Raw genomic sequence first — 26,267 nt, forward strand, 5'->3', positions numbered from 1 at the left:
CTGCCCTGCTGTAAATTCCAGCAAGAAAGGAGGCTGGGGCTGGGTCTCTGATCCCTCTCCAGTACCTAGGGTGGCACGCACTTCGAACGTACCTATTTGCTGGGTAAAAGCTCACCAAATAATTCTTCCATGAACGCAATGAACACACGACACAGTGCACTGAGAAATTACTTCTGCTCCAATCGATCGCTTTTTCTGCTGAAATGTCTCCAACCAACAGCAGACTCTCACGAGGATGGGTCTGTTCACTTAGCACGCGCCTCCACTTTTTTCGCCTTACAGGAAAAGATTTATCACGTCTCCAGGATTAACGTCCTCTCCCTATAAATCGATATTGTCAAATCGAGTTTTTCTCTCCCACCCCCCTCCGATTTCTTTTGTTATCTTCTCTCTCTCTAGGTTACACGGCAGTTGGCTGCACAGACTTATTCGGAAAAGCAATTCTGAATTCTGTAAGCAGAAGTCCCTGCTGGGGGTGCTGTGCCAGGCACCGGTTCCCACCCGCCAGCCAGGCGCAGCTTCAGGACCCCTGCGTCACGGGCTCCCGCCCCCGCGTCCCCCGAGGGCGTCCCAGAAGCCCCCGCGTCCCATCTGTACGGAGGGCTTCGGCCAAGATGGCCGCGCCCTCACGGGCGCCGCCATCGCAGCCCGGGCCCACCGAGGCCGCGCTCCCGGTGGCCGCCATGTCGGCCTCTGGCTGCAGCCAGATCCGGACAAAGCCCGAGACTGAGGATCTGAAGAAGAGTGCGGGAAAGGCCCGAAAGGCCAGGCGTCCTCTCGAGATGGCTGCGTCCGAGCCCAAGGCCAGCGGCGCGGTGAGAACGGCAATGGGCGGGGGCGGTTTGGCTGTCAGAGATGGTCAGTGATTGGAGGGTTACTGTGGTCGGTGAAGTTAAGGTTTGGGAATTGGAGTCGATGCTGAAGGGTCTTTCTGGAGGTCGGTGCTCGGAGGGATCCGGGTCCGTGATTGCCGTAGTTTTAAGACATCAGCGTTTCCAGGCGTCTGCGAAGGCAGTGATGGGCAGGAGGCTGCGGCCGTCACTGACAGGTCCGGGTTTCCAAATCTGGGGGCATCAGAAATGGGGGCTTCGTGGTGTGTCAGAGATTGGGAAGGCCTGGGGGAGCCAGCGACTGTGGGTACCTGATAGTGGATGGCTAGAGACTAGATCATCCAAGAAGGGCAGTGATAGATTTGGGGACCGGGGTGATGGGGAGTACTATGAGGATCAGAGGTCCGGGCTTTGGGGTCTGTGGTGGTCTTGTTTGGAAGTCTAATTAGCATTATCTGTAAAAGGTGGTGATTAGTGTGATATAATGGGTGATGGAGGAACCAGGACGTCAGTGGGAGGATAGGGGTTGGTGGAATGTGGGGATGGTGGAGGGTTTGCATGCCATCTGGGAGAAGAGATGGTCAGTGATTAGGTGGTGGCATAACTGTGCTACCAGTGATGAGGTGATTAGTAGGAATTAATGATTGAAGGTCCTCTACGATTCTGGGATTAGGATCCTGAAAGGGTCAGGAATGTGAGGGATTGCAGGGTTTAGTGATGGAAAGTTCTGTAGGGGTCAGTGATTGGAGTTCTATGAAGGTTAATGATTGATTGTTCTGTGAGGAATGGTAATTGGGAACTTGTAGGGATCCAGAAATAGGGGAAGATTGTGAATATTAGTGACTGATGAGTGTTTGGGTATCAATGATTAGAAACAGTCAGATTGTAAAGTAAACCCCTATCTTATGCCAGGGAGAATGACATGTGGCCACAGAAGTAGGAGGAAAACTTGTGTGGTGTCAGAGAAACATAGAGAAAGCTTTTCAATACAATGCAAGTAACCAATTATGTCATATGCTCTTGTGAATCCCAAAATATGACTATGGAGAATTTGACTTTTCCATTATGTAGCTTAATGGTTATTTTGATTAGAACTGTTCCAGGAAGAACTGGTAATAAAAATCCTGTTGGAGTGAGTTGAAAGAATCAAGAGATAATGAAGTTAAGACAATTTATGAGGGATTTTGCTGGTAAAGGAAGTAGAGAAATTAACATTGGATAGAGCATGAAGTCAGGAGAGGGTTTTCTCTTTTGTAGTAGGAATGAACACAGTGATACTTTGCCACTGAGCTACATTTTGTTTTGTTTTGAAACAGAGTCTCCCTTAATTGCTAAGGGTTACACTGAGTTGCTGAAGCTGGCTTTGAACTTGCAATCCTTCTGTTTGGGATATAGACTTGTGCCACCTACCTCAATCAGCAAGAGAAGGTTTTCTTTGATAAATAGCATTAAGGCAACTTTGTATGTCAATGGAAATGATCCAGCAGAAAGAGAAAAAATAGTTGATACAAAAGAGAAAAGGTAATTGCAGGAGTGAGGTCCTTTGGAAGGCAGGTGGGAATAGGATCTAGAACCCAAATAAATCCAGAACAATGGCATATGCCTTTAATCTCAGCAATTCATGTGGCTGAGGCAGGAGGATTGCAAGTTCAAGGCCTGCCTCAGCAACTTAGTGAGACCCTGTCTCAAACAAAAACAAAACAAATCAAAAACAACAAAGGGAAGGGGACTGGGTATGTAGCTCAGTGGTAAAGGACCCCTGGGTTTCACCCCCAGTTCCAAAAAAAAAAAAAAGAGGAAAAAGTAAAGAAAAAAGAAAGAAAGAAAAAAACACAAATGGAAAAACTGGCCTTAGTGAGAGAAGGAGGAATACTTCTTCCATTTCCTCAGAAGGGAATGCACCTTACCTATGGATTTGGAAACAGGTTGGTGGAATTGGTGATTAAAGGGCAAGGTAATTCTGGTCTGTTTGCATTTATTTTGTCTTTGAAGTATAAGGCAAATTCATCAGCTGAGAGTGGGAAAGAAGTGGATGTTGGAGATTTCAGGAAAGAGGTTTGCAGTAATATCCTGGAAGGAGGAAAGGGTAAATACTCCGATTGCTATGGTTTTGGATGCCCATTTGAGATATGTATTATAAATCTGAAGTGAGTCCAGTCAGTACAGTTGTTTGATTTTTCTCTTGCAATGTTCAGCTGCAAGATTACAGGCAGATTGCAAGAGGAGAATTAGATTTAGCCAGGGTTGACGCTTCAATAAGTGAGTGTGGTCAGGATGGGCAAGGAAGTTAAGCTTTAAAGTTTTCAGTGGCGTATGCGTGGTGCTTGTTTATGGACTCTAAATAAGAATGAAAGTCGGTAAAGGCAATGTGGGGCAGAAGATTGTGAAAAAGGGGTTGGGACCCGTGAAGTTTGGAGAATGAAGTAGGAGTGCTAGGGCAAGTGGACTGGCAGGAAATGATGGTCATGGGTAGAATTTTTTAGGTAGAGATTTTGTAGGTGGCATAGTGATGGCAAGATATAAGGGGTGTATGTGGGGGGTGATGGGTATGTGATTGAGTTTATGCAAGAAAAGATTGTTGGCATCAGGAAAGAGCGAGGCTAGGCTATTGAAAACAGCTCTTCTCTATGGATATGGAGGTAGTAGAATGAATGATGGCAGGAGCTCTGGCAAAGAGTAAGCTAGTGCTAAAGTTTTCAGTGAATGAGGCAGGATGACTTCAGAAGCGTTCACACAGCAGGCCTAAAACTGCTGTCCTTCTACAGACCTTCTTGCAAGGTTGACCTTAGGGTGGCTGGGAAATTAAATTTCATCAGGATTCCCAACATTCCCAGAAATGATGGGAGAGGCTCCCTATGGCTAATGAATATAAATTCATAACTATGAATACATCTATGTGCTGAGTTCTGTGAGTTTCTCCAACGGATCATCAAACTAAGAAAGATTAATGGGTTGAAGTCTGGTGACAATCTAAACAAGCTAGGGATTGTGAAGGTGGATGGAGGTAATTATTTACCTCATCTTTGGACCTTGAGGTACATAAGTCATGGTGGGGGGACAGCCTCCACTGTCGGAAGCCATTCTCACACGTGACTGGGTGACTCCCGGTTAGGGTCTGAGGCGCTCTGGCTGTGTCGGAGCTTTCCCGGCCCTCTCCTGATGAGAGAACCTGTCCGTGTGGGGGTGTAACTGACCACTGACCCCGGAGGCCCAATCACTGACCCTGACCTTGGAGTGCGGTCCCCCCTTCAACCTTCATTGGATGGAATTCTCCCCTGAATTTCTTGCTCCCCAATAAAAGGCTACTCCCTGGCGTGCTCACTCTCTCTCTCTCCTGCTAGCCCTGAGTAATCCTTGCTGCCCTGCCGGGCGGTTAGAGGAGGGAACCAGAGAGGGGAGCCGTCTCGGACCTGGTCATAGAAAAAGGTAACTGAGTCTGTGTGTTTATTTCGATCTCGCTAGCTAACTTTTATGCCAAGAACCTCATTAATGAAACCATTGCGCTGGCCGCGTGGTAGAATTGGCGCCCACGAGGGGGGCATTCTAGATTAGCTAGATTGAGTGGGAGCGCGCTATAAAGATAAAGAAAAAAGTAAAGATAAAGGAAATAGTGACAATTTGGGTCACAAAAGGAAGTGGTGACAATTTGGGTCACAAAAGTACCTTAAGATATTGAAGGAAAGAGACGTTAAATTAATTAAAATGGGAAATTCAACTTCTATGGATAAGGAAATGTATCTGACTATTTTAGACAGTATAATTAATCAGAAAGGAAAACAGATAAAGAAAGCTCAGTTATTACAATTCTTAGAGATTGTAGGTAAATATTGTCCTTGGTTTTGTGAACAAGAGTCTCCAAATTTACTTACTTGGGAGAAATTAGGAAGAAAGTTACAAAAGGTCTGTCTTTCAAATGAATTACCTGGAGGCATAGATAATATTCAGAGAACCTGGACGGCCTTGGAAGTTTGTCTTTTTGAATATATGGGCCAGAATTCGTGGCCCCCTGAAGACCTGCTAAAAGGCATTCAATGGGCTATCAAGTCTATTCAAATGGAAAATCCGCCTGAGGCTACGTTAATTCCTTTTCCTTTAAGCCGCTTAAAAACAAAGGCGCTAGGGGCCAGGCCCAAAGTTAAAAATGTAAATTTAAACTTGCAAAATCAGGTTACTCGGCAGGGAGATTATGGAGAGCAACATCAGAGAGGAGATACCTCCAAGGTCCTAGAGAGCCCTCCAAGGGAGGTAGACGATCTTCCTGGAGAGGAAAATGTGGAAGAGATTCCTAGAGGGGCTCAGAGTTCCTCTCAGCCACGTGACTTAGAAGCCCAAATTCAAAATGGCGATAGTGCAGAATCCGACCTTGTCTCAGAGTCAGAGGGAGAAGAATCAGATGTTGAAATTCGGGATTTACAGAGAAATTTCGACAGGCTGCGTTTAACACCGCCTGCCCAGGCTACTCAAATTCAGCCCATACCCGCTAAAAGAACAAAGTTTAACAGGTACGCTGGATTAACGATGACCTTTCTTACCCCATTCCAGCGAGGTATTAAGAAGGCTCAGGAATTGGGGGAGGATACTAGTGGCTTTCAACTTTTTCCCGTTTTTGAGCAAGTTAATGAGCAAGATCAGAGAGTTAGAGTTCATGCTGTAATTCCTTTTAAAACCATTAAGGAACTAAAAAGTGCATGTGAGACGTACGGTCCAAATTCGCCTTTCGTACAGAGTCTGATAGATAATATTTGCTCCCAGCCCCTTCCTCCTAGCGACTGGATTTCTGTAGCCAGATCCTGTCTGAGCGGGGGAGATTTCTTGCTCTGGAGAACTTATTGGACTGATTTTTGTACTGAACAGGCAGAACTGAATAGGAAACGTAATATAGAAACACCAGTCGAAATGTTTTTAGGGACAGGTGAATTTGCTGATTTAGAAAGGCAGTTAAATTATGACTTTGTAATATACAATCAAATAACTGATTGTGCAAAGCGTGCCTGGAGACAAATAGTCTCTAAGGACCAATCCAATTTAGTTCTTACCAAAATCAGGCAAGGTGCCAGTGAACATTATTCAGATTTTGTAGCCCGATTGTACCAGGCTGCAAACAGGTCAATCGGAGATCCAGGAGCCAGTGAATTCATAGTCAGACAACTAGCATTTGAAAACGCAAATAAGTACTGTCAAGATATTCTCCGGCCGCACCGTAAGAAAGGCACAGTTTCTGAGTTCATTCGCTTGTGTTCTGATGTGGACTCTACACATTTACAGACTGTAGCTTTAGCCGCAGCCCTAAAAGAAACCTTAAAGCCACAGGATTTAGGGCGAAAACCCCGCGGAAAATGTTACATTTGTGGGAAAAACAATCATTTTGCGCGGGAATGTCGCATGCGCAAGTTCAGGACTCCATCTACTGGCGATAATAGATATTGCAGGACTCGATCCCACATGGCGGATCCAGATGGCGCGGATCAGCCCGCCTTCTCGCCATCATTTCCTCCTAGCTGGAGGACAAAAAACTTCCGGTCGGCCCCTCCCCGGGCCGAGCAACAATACGGGGAATTCGAGGAGAGGTCGCACAGTGTGACGTCACTGGCGCCGACCAGGACAGCCCGCGATTTTTTCCGGAGGGATTTTTACCAGAACGTAGATCACAGACAGTTTTCTTAGGGCCTTCAAGGACAATTGAATTGAGTCCTGAATCAGGACCAGAACAAATCCCTACTGGGATTTTCGGGCCGCTTCCTGATAATACTATAGGTTTAATTTTGGGACGTAATAATTTAAAGGGAGCCATTGAGGTAGTACCTGGTGTGATAGATTCAGATTTTAAAGGACAATTAAAGGTTACTGTAAGATCCAATTATGCCCTAAGGCTCACTTCAAGAGATACATTTGCCCAATTAATTTTATTGCCCTGTGATGCAGGGAGACACCTGCCGGTAGGTTCAGCTTCTAAGCCGCCGGATAGAGTATACTGGTCACAGTTAGTACGACAAGAGCGTCCTTTATTAGAACTTAAAATTAATAATAAAAAATTCCTCGGAATAATTGACACAGGGGCTGATATCTCTATTCTTTCCAGTAGATTTTGGCCAAGAAACTGGCCTTTACACGTAGCGCCAGCTAACCTAGAGGGCATAGGGCAGATTTCACAGCCCGCTCAAAGTGCCAACTATCTCCATTGGAAAGATTCCGATGGGAACAGTGGAGTATTCAAGCCTTATGTGTTAGAGACTTTACCAGCTAATCTATGGGGAAGAGATATTTTAACCAAAATGGGATTGTTATTAGTTACTCCTAACTCTATAAGGTCAGTTGAAGAAGTTAGTCAAAGGTATTTTCCTGGAGATGATAAGGAGACCCTTCAGGAAGAGTATCTGTTTACAAACCAGTCTCCACGACAAAGATTAGTAAATGCTCCAAGCCAAAATTTTTATTAGGGGCCCTGAGTACTTCCCCGATCCCTAAGACAGCTGAAAAAATCACCTGGCTCACAGAGGAGCCTATATGGATTTCTCAGTGGCCCATCTCAGGGGAAAAGCTTAAAATAATTCATAGGTTAGTAGAGGAACAACTTCAGGCTGGTCATATAGAACCAACGCTTAGTCCTTGGAACACACCTATTTTTGTTATTAAGAAAAAGTCAGGAAATTGGAGATTGCTGCAGGATTTAAGGGCAATAAATCATGCAATTCAGCCTATGGGATCCTTACAGCCAGGACTTCCCTCTCCCACAGCCATTCCTTTAGATTATAGCTTGATGGTAATAGATTTAAAAGACTGTTTTTTCTCTATAAGGTTACATCCTGGAGATTGTGAGAGATTTGCTTTCACTGTCCCAACAATTAATTTTAAGGAACCTGTTAAAAGATATTGCTGGAAAGTACTCCCACAGGGAATGCTTAATAGTACTACTCTGTGCCAAAAATACGTAGACCAGGTGATAGATCCCATAAGAAATACCTTTCCTGATGCATATATTATCCATTTTATGGATGATATATTATTGGCTCATGCTAATCCAGAGGTACTTTCAGAAATTTTTACTCAGTTAGAGACTTCGCTTTCAGCAATGGGTTTATGCATAGCTCCTCAAAAAATTCAAAAAGTGTCTCCTTTTCAATATCTAGGTCAGATAATTCAAGGACGTACAATCCGTCCTCAAAATCTTCAGATAAAAATTAAGGAGCTACATACCCTTAATGATTTTCAAAAGCTATTAGGAGATATTAATTGGCTGAGGCCATCCTTAAAACTAACTACTTCTGAGTTAAGTCCTTTATTTCAGATATTACAAGGAAATCCCTCTCCAACCTCTCCACGTCAACTAACTTTAGAGGCTAAAACAGCTTTAAGGAAAGTTGAAAATGCAATTAAAAATGCACAGCTTACTAGAGTTGATCCTAAGGAAATGGTGTATTTATTAATATTTCCAACTGAACATACCCCAACAGGAGCCATATGACAAAAATTAGGAGTTATTGAGTGGATTTATTTATCCCACTCCCCTCAAAAAACATTAATTCCTTTTCATGATTCTATAGCTCAATTAGTAATTAAGGGTAGAACTAGGATTTTACAATTAATTGGATCTGAACCTGATATCATAATTATTCCATTTTCTGTTCAACAGATTAATTGGCTTTTTCAAACTTCTAGCCCATGGCAAATAGCTTTTGCTGATTTTCCTGGCCAGATAGATAGTCACTATCCTCGTGATAAGATTATACAATTTGCATCATTAACGTCACTTATTTTTCCAAAGATTGTACGTGCCCATCCTATAGATGAAGCCTTATCAGTGTTCACTGATGGATCAAGTTCAGGTAAAGCAGGATTTTATAGTCGTGTTCACACAGAGGTAATACAAACTTCTTATACTTCTGCCCAAAGAGCAGAGCTTCAAGCTCTGATTTGTGCCTTAACTTACTTTGCAAATGAGCCTATTAACATTTATTCTGACAGCTTATATGCAGTCGGAGTTACTAAAAATATTGAAACTTCAGTTATTGGGTATACTTCATCACAAGAGTTATTTAAATTATTTCATAATTTACAAAAGGCAGTGCTAATGCGGAAATATCCATGTTTCATAGGACATATACGAGCTCATACTAATCTTCCAGGACCTTTAGCTTCAAGTAATAACAAAATTGACAGATTAGTAGCTTTTTGTCAACAGATGTCTTCATATGACTGTGCACTAGCTTCCCATTCGTTACATCATCAAAATGCTTCTAGCTTACGTAAAAAATTTAATATTACTAGAGAACAAGCTCGTCAGATTGTAAGCCAATGCCCTAAGTGTGTTATTCACACTCCATCTCTACCATCAGGGGTAAATCCCCGTGGATTAAAACCAAATCAAATCTGGCAAATGGACGTAACTCATAATCCTCAATTTGGTAAGCAGTGTTATGTGCATGTCATAGTGGACACTTATTCTAGATTTATTTTTGCCACAGCACGTACTAAGGAAAATTCTCAAAATGTAATTTCTCATTGCCTAGCAGCTTTTTCTGTTTTAGGATGCCCTATGCAGATTAAAACAGATAATGCTCCAGCTTATGTGAGCTCTTCTTTTCAACAATTTTGTCAAGAGTTTAAAATTAATCATAAAACAGGAATTCCTTATAACCCCCAAGGTCAAGCCATTGTAGAACGAGCTCATTTATCTATTAAACTTCAATTACAAAAATTAAAAAGGGGGGATAAGCTTATGACTCCCCAAAATAGCCTTAATCATGCCTTGTTTGTTTTAAATTTTTTAAACTGTGACGCAGAAGGTCACACTGCTGCTGAGAGACAAATGTCTCCCTCAGTAACAGGCCCTTTAGGCAGAGTTTTGTGGAAAGATTTACAGACCGGTCAGTGGAAGGGCCCAGACCCGGTGATTATATGGGGCAGAGGGCATGCTTGTATTTTCCCAGAAAATTCTTCTCGTCCTATTTGGGTGCCTGAACGTGCTATCAGACATGGAAGAGATAGAACCCAGATTGAAGCGACTGAGGATCGACCCAGAGGAGCCCCCATCCAGAAGGAGGAGATATCGGAAAAGGATGAAGAAAGACCAGATTGACCCAGCCAAAAAGCTGATTTCATGGGAAGACGTGAAGAAGCTAACAACCCAGGCTTCCCGAATACTTCGAGACCTAGGAAAAAACAGGACCCCAATGATGATGGTAACAACAGTAATTGCCCTACTGGGCTGTCAGGTAAAGGGGGATCAAGTAGACACTTACTGGACGTATTTCCCAGATCCACCCCTGGTACACCCAGCTGTGTGGACTGGAGAATCTATTCCAGTATTTACTAATGACTCATTCATGATGGGAGGATTTACAGATACTCATATTACTCCCAATCATGTGACTAGATTTAATTATTCTGGCTATAGTGCCCAATTACCCTTGTGTTGGTCCCACGATAAACATGCTGGCTGTCTGAAAGTATCATTCGAAGAAAAGACAGCGATTGGTAGACCTAGACTGACAAATAATTCTATTTATGGAGATTTAAAGCCTAATACTAGATCAGTAATTAAGATGGGACTTTCCCATAATAAGCCAGTCATTTCTGCCAAACCTCCACGGATACACCACTGTCCAAATAGTTCTACAATTGAGATTGGCACCTTTCCTAAATGGATGGATTGTATAAATCCCTTTCCTGTACAACATAAGGTGTCTAAAGATAGTGGGTATATTTTAGACTGGTCTCCAAAAATTGATAAGAGACAATTACAAAGAAATTCTGCTATGACACCTGCAGGATTTGTTAGTAATATTTTGACTTATAGTAAAGGTGGTGTTCAAAAAGATATTTGGCGTTTAATTGCTGCCTCAGAATTCTTACATTTTACAGACAAACCCTTACCAAGATTTATTGGCAAGAACTGTAAAAAGGGATCTTGCTATGGCTTACGAGCTTGTGTCCAATCTCCTTATGTTTTAATTATTGGAAATGTAAAAGTTAAATGGATAGATGACAGATATATTGTTACTTGTAAAAAATGTAACCTAACCAATTGCATTACTAGGTATAATGGAGGAAAAGGAGTGCTGATACTTCATCAGCCCTCTTTTGTTTTATTACCTGCTAATATTTCAGAGCCATGGTATGCTGATGCTGGTTTACAAGTCTTACAACAAATTCATGCCCAGCTGGCAAGACCTAAACGTGCTATTGGAGTTATAATTGTTGGTGTTTTGGCGCTAGTCTCTTTTATTACATCAACTGTCTCTGCGTCTCTGACATTGTCTCAGAATATTCAGCATGCAAAATTTCTTAATAATTTAGCTCAAAATACTTCCAAGGCTCTACGTAATCAAGTAAATATTGATGAAAAGATTGAAACTAAATTAAACGCCTTAGAGACAACTGTTATTGACATAGGTAATGAACTTTCAGCCTTAAAATTTAAAGAAAGGCTTAAATGCCATGCTAATTATAAGTATGTGTGTGTTACAGCTGCCAAGTACAATGCTTCTCTCTGGGATTGGGAGAAGGTTAAAAACCATTTGTTAGGTATTTGGCAAAATAGTAATAATAGCTTGGATATTCTGGAACTTCATCACCATATCCAAGACATTCAAAATAATAGAGCTGATTTTTCAGATCCTTCTTCTTTGGCTAACCAAATATTGAAGGAGTTAAATGGATTCAACCCTGGAAATATTCTCAAACACTTGGCCTGGTACATTATTGGATTATTCTCTTTGCTGCTAATTCTCTATTGCATTATAATTGTAGGATGGCGAGTCTTCAGAACAAGAATGCAGAAACTCCAGAGAGTGAACCGCCGCCTCATTTTTGCGAAAAGAAAGGGGGAATATGTCGGAAGCCATTCTCACACGTGACTGGGTGACTCCCGGTTAGGGTCTGAGGCGCTCTGGCTGTGTCGGAGCTTTCCCGGCCCTCTCCTGATGAGAGAACCTGTCCGTGTGGGGGTGTAACTGACCACTGACCCCGGAGGCCCAATCACTGACCCTGACCTTGGAGTGCGGTCCCCCCTTCAACCTTCATTGGATGGAATTCTCCCCTGAATTTCTTGCTCCCCAATAAAAGGCTACTCCCTGGCGTGCTCACTCTCTCTCTCTCCTGCTAGCCCTGAGTAATCCTTGCTGCCCTGCCGGGCGGTTAGAGGAGGGAACCAGAGAGGGGAGCCGTCTCGGACCTGGTCATAGAAAAAGGTAACTGAGTCTGTGTGTTTATTTCGATCTCGCTAGCTGACTTTTATGCCAAGAACCTCATTAATGAAACCATTGCGCTGGCCGCGTGGTAGACTCCACTTGAGGCCACTGTAAGGAAGCAGGAGCCTAGGATACAGGTGGATTTTAGTTAAAGCAAGTAGGTGATAACAATGGCTAAAGAGGTTGAGGGTGAGGGCAGAGTACTGACAGCAGTTAGGATTCTGTAATGGCTGCTGTTTGAGAGTCCTGGTGGTGTTCGTAATTGGGCTCAGTGATAGGCTGAGGGATTTGGAGACATGGGAGATAGAGATCCGTGTGCCCTATGGGTATAAATGGTTGAGGAACCTATGGGAATATGTGATTGGGGTGTCTTGGGGAAAGCGATTGGGGGGATCTGCTGTGATTGCTGGGGCGGGTCATTTTGGAATCATCGGGTCACGATTAAGGAGAGCTGTCCTGGCTCAATGACTGGAAGGCCTGTGACCATCAAAGATGGGGAATATTAGAAGTCAATGAGTGGAGGTCTGTGGGGTTAGAAATTAGTGATATATGGAGGCCTGATTGGTGGTTTGTCTGGTAAGGAGTTATCTTTAAATGTTGAATAAACTTGTTTGAATTTATATGTTATTGGTATCAAAATTCTGCAAACCTCATGTCATCTTCTGCTTCTATAAGATAAAAACACTAATGTGCTTTGATTTCTCCCCTACCTCTCACCCCACCTAGGTATACTCCTGCTTATTTTTCTTACATCATTACTTCTCGATTTTAAGGATATTTTCATAACAGTTGCACATAAACATTGCAAATTACTTAGATGTAATGAGACAATATACTGGCTTTCTTATTTTTTTAAAGTTTGAATCTGGAAAGTCTCCCGTGTGTTGAAGACTTGATCCCCTATGTAGTGATGCACAGAGATGGGATTATGGAAGTGATTGGATCTTGAGGGCTCTAAGTACACTCCTAGTGGATTAATCCATTTGGTGGATTAATTCATTTGAATGGACTACTAGGAGGGGATGGAAACTGTAGTCAGGTGGGGCATGGTTGGAGTAAAGAGGTCATGGGGAACATGCCCTTGGGGACCATATCTTGGCCCTTGCCTCTCTCTCTGCTTCCCAGCTGCCTCGAGTTGAGCAGTTTTCTTCCACCACACCCTTCTGCCATGATGTTCTGCCTTGCTTCAGGCCCAAAGTGATGGAGTTAGACTGATGCCTCTGAAAGTCAAAAATAAACCTGTCCTCCTCCTTCAAGTTGTTTGTGTTGGATATTTTGGGCACAGGGATGAAAAACTAGTACATCATTCATTGCTTTCCATGATGTAGTTTTTCCCAATATTGAAAAATTTGGAATTTTTACCCAGTTTTCTTTTAAAGATTTCTCTTTTGCCTCTTTCTCCCTTCCTGGTTCTCTCTCCCTTTGCTTCTCCCTCTCTTCATTTTTCTTTATTTCTCAATTGTGTAAGTAATGTAATTTCTGGATGCTTACATGCCTAAGATGTCTTATTTTTGCTTCCAAATATAAATTATTTTGCCTAGTAATAAATCAACAAGGGTCTTAATTCTATTCTTATGATTCAGGACTCTGTATAAACTGTAGATATTTCCATAGCCATTTAGAAACCAGTTATGGAAGAAAAAATAAAGACTGAATTTTCTTTCTTTCTTCCTTCCTTCCTTCTTCCCTCCCTTCCTTCCTTTCTTTCTTTTATTGTCTTTCTCTCTAATATTTGTATTTTTTGTCTCCTTAAAACAAACAAATTAAAAATAAAGATATTTCAATATTTCTTAATTTGGTTTTTGTTTCTCAAAAAGAAATACAAAATCAGGCAAAGAATAGAAACACTGGGCTGGGGATGTGGCTCAAACAGTAGCGCGCTCGCCTGGCATGCATGAGGCGCTGGGTTTGATCCTCAGCACCACATACAAATAAAAATGTTGTGTCCACCGAAAACTAGAAAATAAATATTAAAATCTCTCTTGCTCGCTCTTTCTCGCTTTCTCTCTCTTTAAAAGAAAAAAAAAAAAAGAATAGAAACACTATGTAACATGCCTGTTGTCAATAGTAAGTGGTCAAGGAAGGAACAAGTCCCCGAATATGGGTGACACTGAACTGAACAGGTACATGCTATTACAGGGATCAGTAACATTTAAAGATGTTACTATGGCTTTTACCCAGAAGGAATGGAAGCAACTTGAACCTGCTCAGAAGAACCTGTACAAAGATGTGATGCTGGAGAACTACAGCAACCTAGCTTCAATGGGTAAGGACAATTCCCTTGTAATTAAAAATGTGTTCGCCATGATACATTCTTCCTGAAGCCCTTGATAAGTGTGGCCTTGATTTTTGTTTTAATCCCTTTGGGGTACTAGGCAGGACCACTGCCTTCAAAATGGAAGCTCTGCTTAATTGCAGCACATGGACAAGCACATTGGGAAACTTCAGGAGCTGTGGATCCCTTCACCTTGAAAGGCCCTGAAGTGCAAACCATGAGGTTTGATTTCTGAGATGGCTCTTCTAACTCTCAATTTCTATCTTTTCTCATAAGCAGGGTATCAAACTCCCAAACCAGACATGATCTCTAAGTTGGAAAAAGGAGAAGAACCATGGTTGGGTAAGGGGAAGAAACCCAGTCAAAGTCATCTGAATAAAAAAGCAAGATCCAAGCAAGTAGGAACCAGTAGAAGTAAGTTCCTAGTTTCTTGGTGGTAACTTGGTGGTAATTTTTCAAAGAAAAATTTACTCTTAAATTATTCTAGACTATATTTTTCTTTTTTTAAAAAATATTTATTTATTTTTTTTTAGCTTAAGGTGGACACAATATCTTTATTTTATTTTTAGCGGTGCTGAGAATCGAACCCAGTGCCTCACGCATACCAGGCGAGCGTGCTACTACTTGAGCCACATCCCCGGCTCCCTATTTTTTTCTTAAACAGGAAATAGCTGTAGAAAAATATCAGAGTCCATCAGGGGAAGAAGAGTTCAAAGAATGAAGATTTCCTAACCTTAGAGATTCTAATATCTCTTCCTTCTTCATGAACCTGTCCACATGTGAGATCATGCAGAGATCACTGTAGGAGTGAGCCAGTGTTACTTTGGGAGTTGTGCCACTTGTAGTAGTCAGCTTAGACTAGGTTTTGCTTCATTTAGGAAAATCCCCAAATCCCTGTGGCCTACAATAGGAGATTTATTTTTTGCTCAAGCTGTATCGATGTTCTACATGATCTCCATTTGGGAAGAATGCTGAAAGAGCATTCTCTGGCAAATTCTGGTCTCTTGGCAGAAGGGAAAAATTGGAACCACCTGATAGCTCTTAAATTACTGCTTGGAAGTGGTAGATTCACCTACTTTTTTGGGGTGGGGGCGGGAGCAGGGATTGAATTTAGGAATGCTCAACCACTGAGCCACATCCCCAGGCTTATTTATTTATTTATTTTGTTTAGAGACAGGGTCTCACTGAGTTGCTTAGCACCTTGCTGTTGCTGAGGCTGGCTTTGAACTTGCACCTTCCTGCCTCAGCTTTCTGAGCAGCTGGGATTACAGACATGAGCCACCCCACCTGGCGGCACACATTTTATTGGTTAGAGCAAGCCATTTGGCCACTCCTGAGTTCAACAGGGTAGGAATGTTTAATCCTTCCCAGGGCTGGGTGCTGCAGTTCAAATGGCCATGTATTGGGGAGGGGCTTAGAGGTGTTATCCTTCCATAGATATCAGTAATACAGACTATCATACCATTCCAATTGTGGAAGGAAAAAGCTGAAACCCAGGGCCCTAAACCTTTAGTTCCAGCCCCTCAGATGCCTAACTGGTCCTTCGGTCCTTCCATATAACCCCTTTTCCTTATCTATGTGCTCCATTGCTCAGTTTTCAGAATACCCCTCTTGGCTTTTCTCCCAATCCCATTCCTATTTACCTTATCTAAAGCATTACTTTTTAAAAATCCACCTTCCTTATATCCTTTGTCTTTCTACCAGTATCCCCACCCGATGCTCTAATTTCCCACGTGTCAAATTCTCTCCTATGTATCCAGACATTCTTGGATCTGTCTTTTTTTCCAGATCTCTTGGCATGATACTCCTGCCCCTACATGACTTTCTGTTTCCCTCCTTTCATTGTGAAATGTTCTAGATCTGTGGTCTATAGCATGTCATCCTGCCCATTTTTCCCTTAACCCTTGCAGTCAGATTCTAAGAATTCATTCCTCCCTAAGTTTCTGACTTTAAAGTCACCGCTGCATGCCTTCCAGAATGGACTTGAATAGTATTGATTAGCCTGAAGTTCTTGCCCACCTAATTTCACCACCCGAATTAGATCTTACCCTCTGTCCTAAGTGATTCTTTACCATTTACTGACCAGCTTCTCCTCCTTCTCACTTGCTAAAGTGTTCCTTAGGTTTTATCTTCTATTGTTCTTTTTTTCTAGTGTATGTCCATTAGAGGGATCATCTATTATGCAACTACAAGCTTTTTATCCCGTACTGGTGACTTCCATTTGTCTTTGTCTTACATTTCTATATGACCTGCTTATTTATAAGTCTTAGAGTGTCAGGAATTGAAAGCTTTGTCTTTCTTTATAAATTAGAGGTTTCTTTCACCTTTGCTGTTTTTATTAGGGTCTACTCTCATTTTAGGCCTGTCTCCCATGGATTATGGTCCTTTCCTCAGTTCCTATATGTTTGTTGTCAGTTCTCACTGACATCACACAAATTAGTTCACATTATCTTCCTAAACTGGTCCAATTCTTGAGTAGATTTATTGAATCCATTTTTCTTTTTTTTTACAATTCATCTTAGAGGTTGCCCCACACTAAAATACTCAATTATTTACGTCATTATAGTCCCCAAATTAGCAGAATGTCTACTATATCTTTTAAAGTTTCATCTGACCCTGATTTGTCTAAAACTCCCATGAATTTCCTGAGATGAGAGGAACCAGTCCTTCAAAGGACAAGTGGAGAGACCCCATGATTTTCTGATCTGTCCATGAGCTGTTCCAGCTTTGACTATTCTTTAATCAAGTGCTTGACTAGATCCAACTGTCCCCTGATATGATATGGTTATTATGCCAATTCTATAGTTCAGATTCTCCTCCTGTCCTATCACCATGGTGAATTTCTCTTTTAGTGCTTTCTATCTTTTTCTGGGGAACAGATGTCAATTGTGATTAGCACAAACACATCATTTTAAGAGATTCTTATAATGTTACATGTCAAGGGGAAAGGTTTGAGTTTTGATCCCTTTCTTCCCAGAAGGAAATTTGCCCCCATCTTCTCTCTGCTCCTCAGGAGATACAGTCTTGTCATGCTACCTAGGAAGTCTTTTTATTTAGCCCTCAACCCGCGCCAGCTTCATGAAAGAAGGTTTGAGTTGTGAGAAACCACTAGGGAGTTTTAAATTAAAGAGACAAGACTCTAATTACCTTTAAACCAGCTCCAGGACGGCTCCTCCTAGCTCCAGCCTCAAGCCACTTATTGTGGTAGCCGGGTTTACTGAAGAGGCTAGAGAGAGAGAGAACACGCCAGGGAGTGGACTTTTATTGGGGACACAAAAAATTCTGGGGAAAAAAATCCCATCCAATGAAGATTAAGGGGGGGCAGCATCCCAAGGTCAGGGGCGATGATTGGGTCTTCCGGGCAGTGGCCAGACACGCCTCCGCACAGACAAGCTCTCGGATCTAGAGAAGGTGGGGAAAGCTCTGACACAGCTGTGCCTAAGCGCCTCTCGCCCAGCCTGGGAGGTAACTCAAATCACGTGCGAGGATGGCCTCCCACACTTTTAAACTCTTTCTTCCAGGGTGCTGAATGTCTTTAAACTTTTCTAAATGAAAAGCAGTTAGCAGCTCTGCTTCTCTAGTCTCCTTACTATAGCTGTACCTCCAAAAGTTGATCTGCAGGAACTGAGTTTCTAAATGTTCTACAGAGAAGAGTAACATTCTATTCAGATACAATAACTCTTTTCTGTTTGAATCCAGTTTTCATTTTTTCCATGTAATGTCCATTTATCATGAAGATGGCTATTTACTTTCTCTCTTCTCTTTCTCAGATCATGGAGATTCATATTTGTGTATGTGTGTCTCTCTCTGACTCTTTTTATTCTCATTTGTAAGCCTTTTCTGTATTTTCATGCATGTGTCTGTAAAAGGCTGCCCCAAAATGACAGCCCCTGTTCCTAAGTTTATAGTTTTTTTTTTTCTTTTTTGGGGGGGAGTAGGGGTACTGGGGATTGACTCAGGGGTACTCAACAACCAAGCCACATCCCCAGCCCTATTTTGTATTTTACTTAGAGACAGGGTCTCACTGAGTTGCTTAGCACCTTGTTGTTGCTGAGGCTGGCTTTAAACTCACAATCCTCCTGCCTCAGCCTCCCGAGCCACTGGGATTACAGGAGTGCACAACCACACTCAGCTTAAGTTTATAATTTTTCACATGTGGTATCCATAGTTAGCTAATAAAAGTTTTTGAATTTCAATTCCAAATTCTTAGGAGAAACAATATTGTTGGACTCTCAATGGCCTAGGATTTACCACTGTTCAATAATTGTTTTCAGCTAAAAGTTGGATCATACAGTGCAAACATGGCTGCCTACACCTGTTGGTATGAGTGGTATCCTCAAAGAAGGGAAATAGTGGTAGAGAAGATATCTCAAAATATGTAGTTGTGTGACATATGGGGAAAAGAATATGAGCAACTACTTAAAGCTAGGAATAAACTTAAAAATTATAGTTGGCAATTAGAATTACCTGACAAGAACAACGGTGTGTACTCCATGGCAAACTATTAGAAAACAAATGTGTATGTACACTAAATCCAGATAGTGTAAAGTTTGTTTGTCAAGCTAATTACAGCAACTTTTACTATTTGGTTAAGGACTTAGGGAGCTCAGAGGACCTGTAGGGTTTTTTTTGTTGTTGTTGTTGTTGTTGTTCCTAGTACAAGAAGGTCCTTATTACATTGGTCATGTAGCAGTGGCTCACCCTTTCCTGCTTCTTCCCAATGTCACCTTATTCCTCAATACTCTTTAATAGACTTACCTTAAATTCTGTACCCTAGTTTACATTAACTAGCCTTAATAGAGGAATAAATAAATAAATAGAGGAGTTTATGATAAGGGCATGTGTTTACATCTCTTGTAACCTAAGGGCATATACTTCAGCCAGATTTCACAAGGAACTAGAACTAGTAATTAAGAGACCACTGAGAACTGAAATTATGTAAACAGTACCCTTGAGGACCTACAGTCTTACATGTCTGCTTCTGTATCGTATGTTTCACTCTTTCTACTCAGAAGCTTTTTTTATATAGATAAAATATGGCTTTACTAGTACTTTCATTTTAGAATATAATCACCAAATGGAGACTATCTAGAGTCTACATTTTTAGGAAGACAAATCTTATTGGAAATCCTGGGTTAGCCAAATGTGTCTCCAATTGACCATGAAGAGTTGGAATAATATATTTTAGGTCACAGTTAACAAATACTCTGGGTAGCTTAGTAGTTATAAGAGGTGGGCAGCTAGAACTGAGAAGAAAGCCCAAAAGTGTCACCTGCAATCACAAGCTTTTCTTTTTTTTTTTTAAAGGATGCTAATTTTTTAACTTTATTTTTTAATTGTAGTTGGACAAAATATCTTTATTACTTATTTTTATGTGGTGTTGGGGAGCGAACCCAGGGCTTCACCCATGCTAGGCGAGCGGTGTACTGCTGAGCCACAACCCCAGCCCCAATCATAAGTTTTTTTAACTATATTTATTATTCTCTGTTCATTGCTCCATGTGTTTATTTAATCTTCTATCCCAGAAGTTGCAAGTTCATATTTTTAAGTAGCCAAAGTTGTTTCTAATCACTGTTGTCAGTTTCCTTTCCCTGATTTTACTACAGCATTCTCTCCTGCCTCCAAGTTTAAGAGGATAGGGACATTAGCCTTTGATACTTATTTTGCATTGGGATATTAGGGTTAAATAAAGATTTACATTTGTTTTTTCTTTAAAAAGATTTATATTTTCTTTATAAAACTTATAAAAAAACTTAAGCAAGAGTATAAAAATTCACGGGAATTCTTCATTGAATTTCATTGTAGAAGAAGAACAGCGTGATGATGATCAGTTGGAGAATAACCAGAAATCTCAAAACAAACCCATTAAGGAAGTTGCCTTTAAGAACAGAACTTCGAATAAGAAGAAAGGCAGTGAGTGTGGTTCATTGGGGAAAAAAATTAATGTGAGTACAAAACATGTTTCTTCAAAAAGGGGACTTTTTAAATCTGATTCACATGGGAAGAATTTGAAGCAAAATTTAGACCTACCTGGCCATAGAAAAAACTGGGCAAAAAAGAAACCTGATGTAGCTAAAGAACATAGGAAATCATACAGTCAGAGCTTATCTGATAAGAAAGACACAAATCAAGCTGGAAAGAAATGTGAGAAATTATCCAAACAGAGTTCACCTGACAAGCATGACAAAACTCAGACTAGGAAGAAATGTGAGAAACGATGCCATCATAGCTCACTCCATACTAAGCAAGGCAAGATTCAGTCTGGAGAGGAACATGAGAAATCATTGAGCCCTAGTTCATCCAATAAACCTGACAAAACTCAAGCTGGTTTGAAACCCTATGAATGTAACCAGTGTGGGAAGGTTCTCAGTCATAAACAAGGACTCGTTGACCATCAGAGAATTCACACTGGGGAGAAGCCCTATGAATGTAATGAATGTGGCATAGCCTTTAGCCAGAAGTCCCACCTTGTTGTACATCAGAGGACTCACACAGGGGAGAAACCATATGAATGTGTTCAGTGTGGCAAAGCCCATGGTCATAAACATGCCCTGACTGACCATCTAAGAATTCATACTGGGGAAAAGCCCTATGAATGTACTGAGTGTGGGAAAACCTTTAGACACAGCTCAAACCTTATTCAACATGTAAGATCTCATACAGGTGAGAAGCCTTATGAATGTAAGGAATGTGGAAAATCCTTTAGGTATAACTCATCTCTCACTGAACATGTGAGAACTCATACAGGTGAAATACCATATGAATGTAATGAATGTGGCAAAGCCTTTAAATATAGCTCATCTCTGACTAAACATATGCGAATTCATACAGGTGAAAAACCCTTTGAATGTAATGAATGTGGAAAGACTTTCAGCAAGAAGTCACACCTCATTATACATCAAAGAACTCATACGAAAGAGAAACCTTATAAATGTGATGAATGTGGGAAAGCCTTTGGACATAGTTCATCTCTTACTTACCATATGAGAACGCATACTGGTGAAAGTCCCTTTGAATGTAAGCAATGTGGGAAGGCCTTTAAACAAGTTGAAGGTCTTACTCAACACCAGAGAGTTCATACTGGAGAAAAACCCTTTGAATGTAATGAATGTGGGAAAGCCTTTAGCCAGAAGGCACACCTCATTGTACATCAGAGAACTCACACTGGGGAGAAACCCTATGAATGTAACGAATGTGGGAAAGCCTTTAATGCAAAGTCACAACTTGTTATACATCAGAGATCCCATACAGGAGAGAAACCCTACAAATGTAATGAATGTGGGAAATCTTTCAAACAGAATATGTCCCTCACCAAACACATGAAAACTCATTCTGAGGAAAACTCTCATGAGTGAAATGAGAGTGGGAAATATGCTATCTGAACTGAAGTTTTTTTTAACCTTAGAAAATCTCTGAACTTGAAGTATGTTTAAAAACAAAAAGATCCTTGACAAGAACATCTTGTTATCCATGAGAGGATTTGAACATATAACTTCAAATAGAAGCAATGGATGGAATAAGATACCAAATCTTTTATGAAAATATAATTTTAAAATATGCAGTTATTATAAATGATTTACATGTGTAGATTGAAATATGAAGCTTTAAAAAATAGGAGTAAGTTGAATAATCAGAGCAATGAAGAAACAAGTTGTATATATTTGACAATTACTGAGTTGCTTGGGTGTTGTGTACATAAGTCCACATATTAGAATTCAATTTGCATATCTGCTTATTGCCTTGTGTAAAGGAGTGTGGTCATTTATATAAACATCCTCTTTGATATTATCATCCAGCTCTTTCATAATGTCTATACAAGCTTTTACATTAACAGATTAACAGAAGCCTTTATAAAAAGCTTGTTATTCATCTAAGTATTGTTAAAAGAAATGTTTTTAAAGCAAGGAAAAAAAATAGGTGAGGATACAAATATGCTGGTCAGGAATGATGCTCAATATATATTAAGTCAATTTTAAAAAAGAGATTGCTAAACTATGTATATAGTATCTTCCCACTCATGTACAAAAGATTATGTGTGTTTACCTGTCTCCCTCTCTGTGTATGTTTGTGTGTGTGTATACAAGTACTATAAATGTATATCAATAGATTTTGTTTAAAATTTTCAGAAGAAACTTAATAGTGGTTGTGACTAGTTACAGAAATATAGGATGAGGGCTAGAATGAGAGTAAGATCTCATGTTTAGTATACTGTTTGAATTTTTTATCATGTTTATGCCTTGTTTTCATAATTAAAATACTTTTAATATGCATAAATCAGTACTATTTTAGAATATCACCAAACCCATTCCACAATGTTACTGACAAGTTAAAATTTTCTATGCTTATTCATGAATAATGCTGAATATGAGGTATTTGATATTGAATTCACAAAGATTTTCCTATCAAATACAAGTTCTTTCATAACATAATAATTACAACTGTAACAGCACTCTGTCTCTTCTATTTTCTATTAAAGACCGAAGATGAACTATGGTTGCAAATTAATGAGTGTTTTTTTTTAAACAATTTATCTCACATTTAAAGTATTCCTACAAAAACACCACAGGCATCCATTTAAAATATATTGCACTAAATACTACCACATCCTGTTCTTACCCAATAGCAGAAATTGTTAGTGGATCACTGTACTCTTTCTGAGTGAGTTGAAAGTCAGCATCATAATCATTCTTAAGCATGGATTCCAGGAGGTATTATGAATCAATTTGAATCTTCACAGGAGACCTATATGCTGTTGCATACCTAGATTTTTTTTTAACCCTTGAATCATAGATGAAAAATTTAGGGCTGGTGTTGTGGCTCGTGGTAGAACACTTGCCTAGCATGAGGGAGGCATTGGATTCGATCCCTAGCACCACATTAAAAAAATGAAATAAATAAAATAAAGGTATTTTGTGTATCTACAATGAAAAATATCTTTAAAAATTTACCTGAACTGTTTTAAATTTTAAGTTGTTATGTTAAAAACAAAGATGTGACACAAAATTGTCTTATAAATTATTAAATCATTTGTAAATTATTATACTAATTTTTAATATAATATTAACTATATGTAGTATTGTCAAATATAATAATATTTGATATATGTGACCTTTTTATTTTTCATAGTGCATGTGTTACATCTTGTTTTCAAACATAGAGGTCAGTAATTATGACTTGTCCTGTTCAATTTTGTTGAATCATAAATATTTCACCTACATAGTAATCTAGCATAATGAGGAGCACTGAACAAATATGTGATTAAACATCATCTGCAAATATTTCCATTCAAGATCCTGCTTTCCTGACCTCATTTCAGAGAATTATAAAATCTATTGAGAATAGAGTGTGTGTGTGTGTGTGTGTGTGTGTGTGTGTGTGTGTTCACACTTGGGTTGAAAATTAACTCGTGGGTCTTAGCTCTCATTTCCAAGTAACTTATTTAATTTCAGGGGAAGAAAACACAATTCAAAAGCCATTCTTACCAGTAATTTATCAAGTGGAAGTCTGGCCCTGTGCACAGATAGTTGTCACTATCCAGACCTGTAGACACTCTTTAGGATGAAACGGTTGTAGGTTATGGCTATGTTGAATTCCCACACCTATTGGAGAACCCATAAGTGCCTTGCCTGGAACAGTCAGAAGTACAGGTATGCCTTAACTGTAGAAATGAATGCTTGAAAGACATTTTTGCAGTGAAAAATAAATTTTGGATCTATAAATGAAGAAATGATGCCAGAAAATAATTGAAGGTAAACAATAGAAAAAAAGAAACAGATGAATCTAAATCAACAATGCACAAAATTTAATGTATATCAAAATTGCCTGAAGGACTGTTAAAAGTAGATTTAAGTAATATAAATTCTTGGGCCCCCACCACAGATTTATTGATTCACAATTTTGCATGTTTAATAAGTTCTTAGAGGATGCAGATTCTGCTAGATGGGGAATCCACTTTGGAGAACTACTGGTCTAAATCATTAAGTACATTTCTTAAAAACTATTTTAAAACAGTTTGATTGTTATGGTTTGGATGTGAGGTGTTCCCCAAAAGCTCATGTATGAGACAATGCAAGAAGGTTCAGAGGAGAAATGATTGGGTTATAAGAGTCTTAACTCAATCAGTGAATTAATCCCCTGATAGGGATTAACTGAAGTGGTAGGGTATGGCTGGAGGAGGTGGGAATTGTGTGTGGCTTTGGAGTATATATCATAACTGGCCAGTGGAGTCAGTCTCTCTCTCTCTCTCTCTCTCTCTCTCTCTCTCTCTCTCTCTCTCTCTCTCTCTCCTTCCTGATGATATGTAAACTGCTTCTCTCTGCTACACTCTTCTGCTATGATGTTCAGGCTCACCATGAGCCCTGAGAAATAGAGCCTGCTGTCTATGGATTGAGACCTCTGAAACCACGAGCCCCCAAATAAACCTTTCCTCCTCTACAATTGATCTAGTCTAGTCCTTCAGTCACAATGAAATAGCTGACTAAAACAATGATATATTCCTTAATGTAAAAAAAAAAAGAAAGGTCTTATCTACAGAATAAATTACAGTTTTAAAATATTTATTTTGATTCAGAAGCCAACAAAATAAGAAAAACAAACACCAGCAAAACACACACACACACACCCCTATCCTCATAGACCTTAATTCAAGAGAGGGAGATAAAGAAATAATTAAAATACAAAGTATGGCAGATCATTATATGGCAAAAAAATAAATCAGGGATGAATTTTAAATAAAATGATAAGAGGAGGAAGAAAGCTCACTTAGATGGTGACAAAAGCAAAGAGTTGGGTAAGGTGAGACAGCAAGTCATGTATATATACAACAAAAGGTTATTATGGCATAGATCTTTTAGAATCTTAGGGTATTGGAAGGTAAAGATGCTGAATTCCTCTGTCATAAAGAGGAAATTTTAAAATAATAAACCATGGTTTTAAGAATAATTAGGTTTGCATCAGGGAGAAAACAATCTTTGTATACTGATTTTGGTAGTCAAGTTTGTATAACCTAGTAAATTAAATCTGAATGTATACACAAAACCTTTAAATGTCTGGTAATCCTGCTTCTTTGAATCTCTTCTGCAATACATAGTCAGGGTATTCTGTAATATTTTATCAAAGAACAGAGAAATTGCATATAACTTAAATTTCTAGTTAATCGATTAAATAAAATATGATCCAAGAATAGTGGCACATCCTTGTAATCCCAGCAACTCGGGAAGCTGAGCCAGGGAGCATCACAAGTTCTAGGCCAGGCTTGGCAACTTAGCAAGCACCTCTGTCAAAATAAAAAATAAAAAAGACTGGGGATGAAGCTCCATGGTAAAGCACCCTGGGTTCAATCCCAGAATGAATGAATGAATAAAAAAATATGAAACCATAAATAAAGGAAATAACATTACATTAAAAGTTATGATTTTAAATTGTATTTAAGAAGATGCAAATGATCCTGTGTTTTTTACCTGAGGAATATGTTTTACTGATACATCTCCAAGTTATCAAGTGAATTACCTAACATTGAAGAAAGCAAATGTTTTCCACTCATTTCTCCTTCCAGAAAAAATTTGCTTACATTTTATTGACCAGAAATGAATCATTTGATGACCTTTAATTTCAAAAAAGTCTTGAGGAAATGGAATCTTAACCTTTAATATTAAAGGAAAGAAAGACAATGACATCTGAAAATGAGTGTTGAGCAAAACTGAAAATATGAAATAATTACCAAGTTAAAAAACAGGTTGCAAAATGATATGTACATTAAGATCACAATTTATATATAATGCTTATATATGCTTACATATGTTATGTATATGTTGGAAAATGCATAGTGTCACCTTCATTGCAGAGACAGTGGTTCTTTCCAGGTTGTGGGTGAAGAGTAGTTTTATGTTTTTCTAAATAGTTTTTATATCTCCATGAGTTAATTTTACTGGTATGGCACTGCACTGGCTTGTGGCATGATCCAAATGACATCCA

General features: G+C 39.8%; 1 protein-coding gene and 1 long non-coding RNA gene across 8 annotated transcripts; both read left to right on the plus strand.

The window, feature by feature from the left end:
• The first annotated feature begins 681 nt into the window (after positions 1-681).
• Positions 682-23,157, plus strand: Zfp37 (ZFP37 zinc finger protein). 6 transcript variants are annotated; one of them, XM_076843179.1, is made up of 5 exons: positions 682-815; positions 14,159-14,285; positions 14,574-14,708; positions 20,100-20,239; positions 21,126-21,369. In XM_076843179.1, the coding sequence occupies exons 1-5, from the start codon at positions 684-686 to the stop codon at positions 21,279-21,281; spliced, it is 690 nt and encodes a 229-aa protein (XP_076699294.1). In that variant the 5' UTR covers positions 682-683; the 3' UTR covers positions 21,282-21,369. The 6 variants fall into 6 exon arrangements, with proteins under 6 accessions (XP_076699294.1, XP_076699293.1, XP_076964929.1 ...); XM_076843178.2 differs by having other exon boundaries at positions 20,100-23,157; XM_077108814.1 differs by having other exon boundaries at positions 14,201-14,285; positions 14,571-14,708; positions 20,100-23,157.
• Positions 5,156-11,993, plus strand: LOC143389353 (uncharacterized). 2 transcript variants are annotated; one of them, XR_013155332.1, is made up of 3 exons: positions 5,156-5,332; positions 9,758-10,042; positions 11,580-11,993. It is a non-coding gene; the product is annotated as an uncharacterized LOC143389353 (long non-coding RNA). The 2 variants fall into 2 exon arrangements; XR_013155331.1 differs by having other exon boundaries at positions 9,758-10,009; positions 11,580-11,992.
• Positions 23,158-26,267: the final 3,110 nt, after the last annotated feature.

This window comes from Callospermophilus lateralis, chromosome 2 (assembly GCF_048772815.1).
Source record: "Callospermophilus lateralis isolate mCalLat2 chromosome 2, mCalLat2.hap1, whole genome shotgun sequence".
Taxonomy (NCBI): Eukaryota; Metazoa; Chordata; class Mammalia; order Rodentia; family Sciuridae; genus Callospermophilus; species Callospermophilus lateralis.

Bases quoted from the DNA above. Each gene is read 5' to 3' on its own strand.
- Zfp37 (XM_076843178.2), top strand. From the start codon at position 684: ATGTCGGCCTCTGGCTGCAGCCAGATCCGGACAAAGCCCGAGACTGAG. The intron at 816-14,158 runs GTGAGAACGGCA...ATGCTATTACAG, and splicing joins AGCCCAAGGCCAGCGGCGCG to GGATCAGTAACATTTAAAGA. The intron at 14,709-20,099 runs GTAAGTTCCTAG...ATTTCATTGTAG, and splicing joins GCAAGTAGGAACCAGTAGAA to AAGAAGAACAGCGTGATGAT.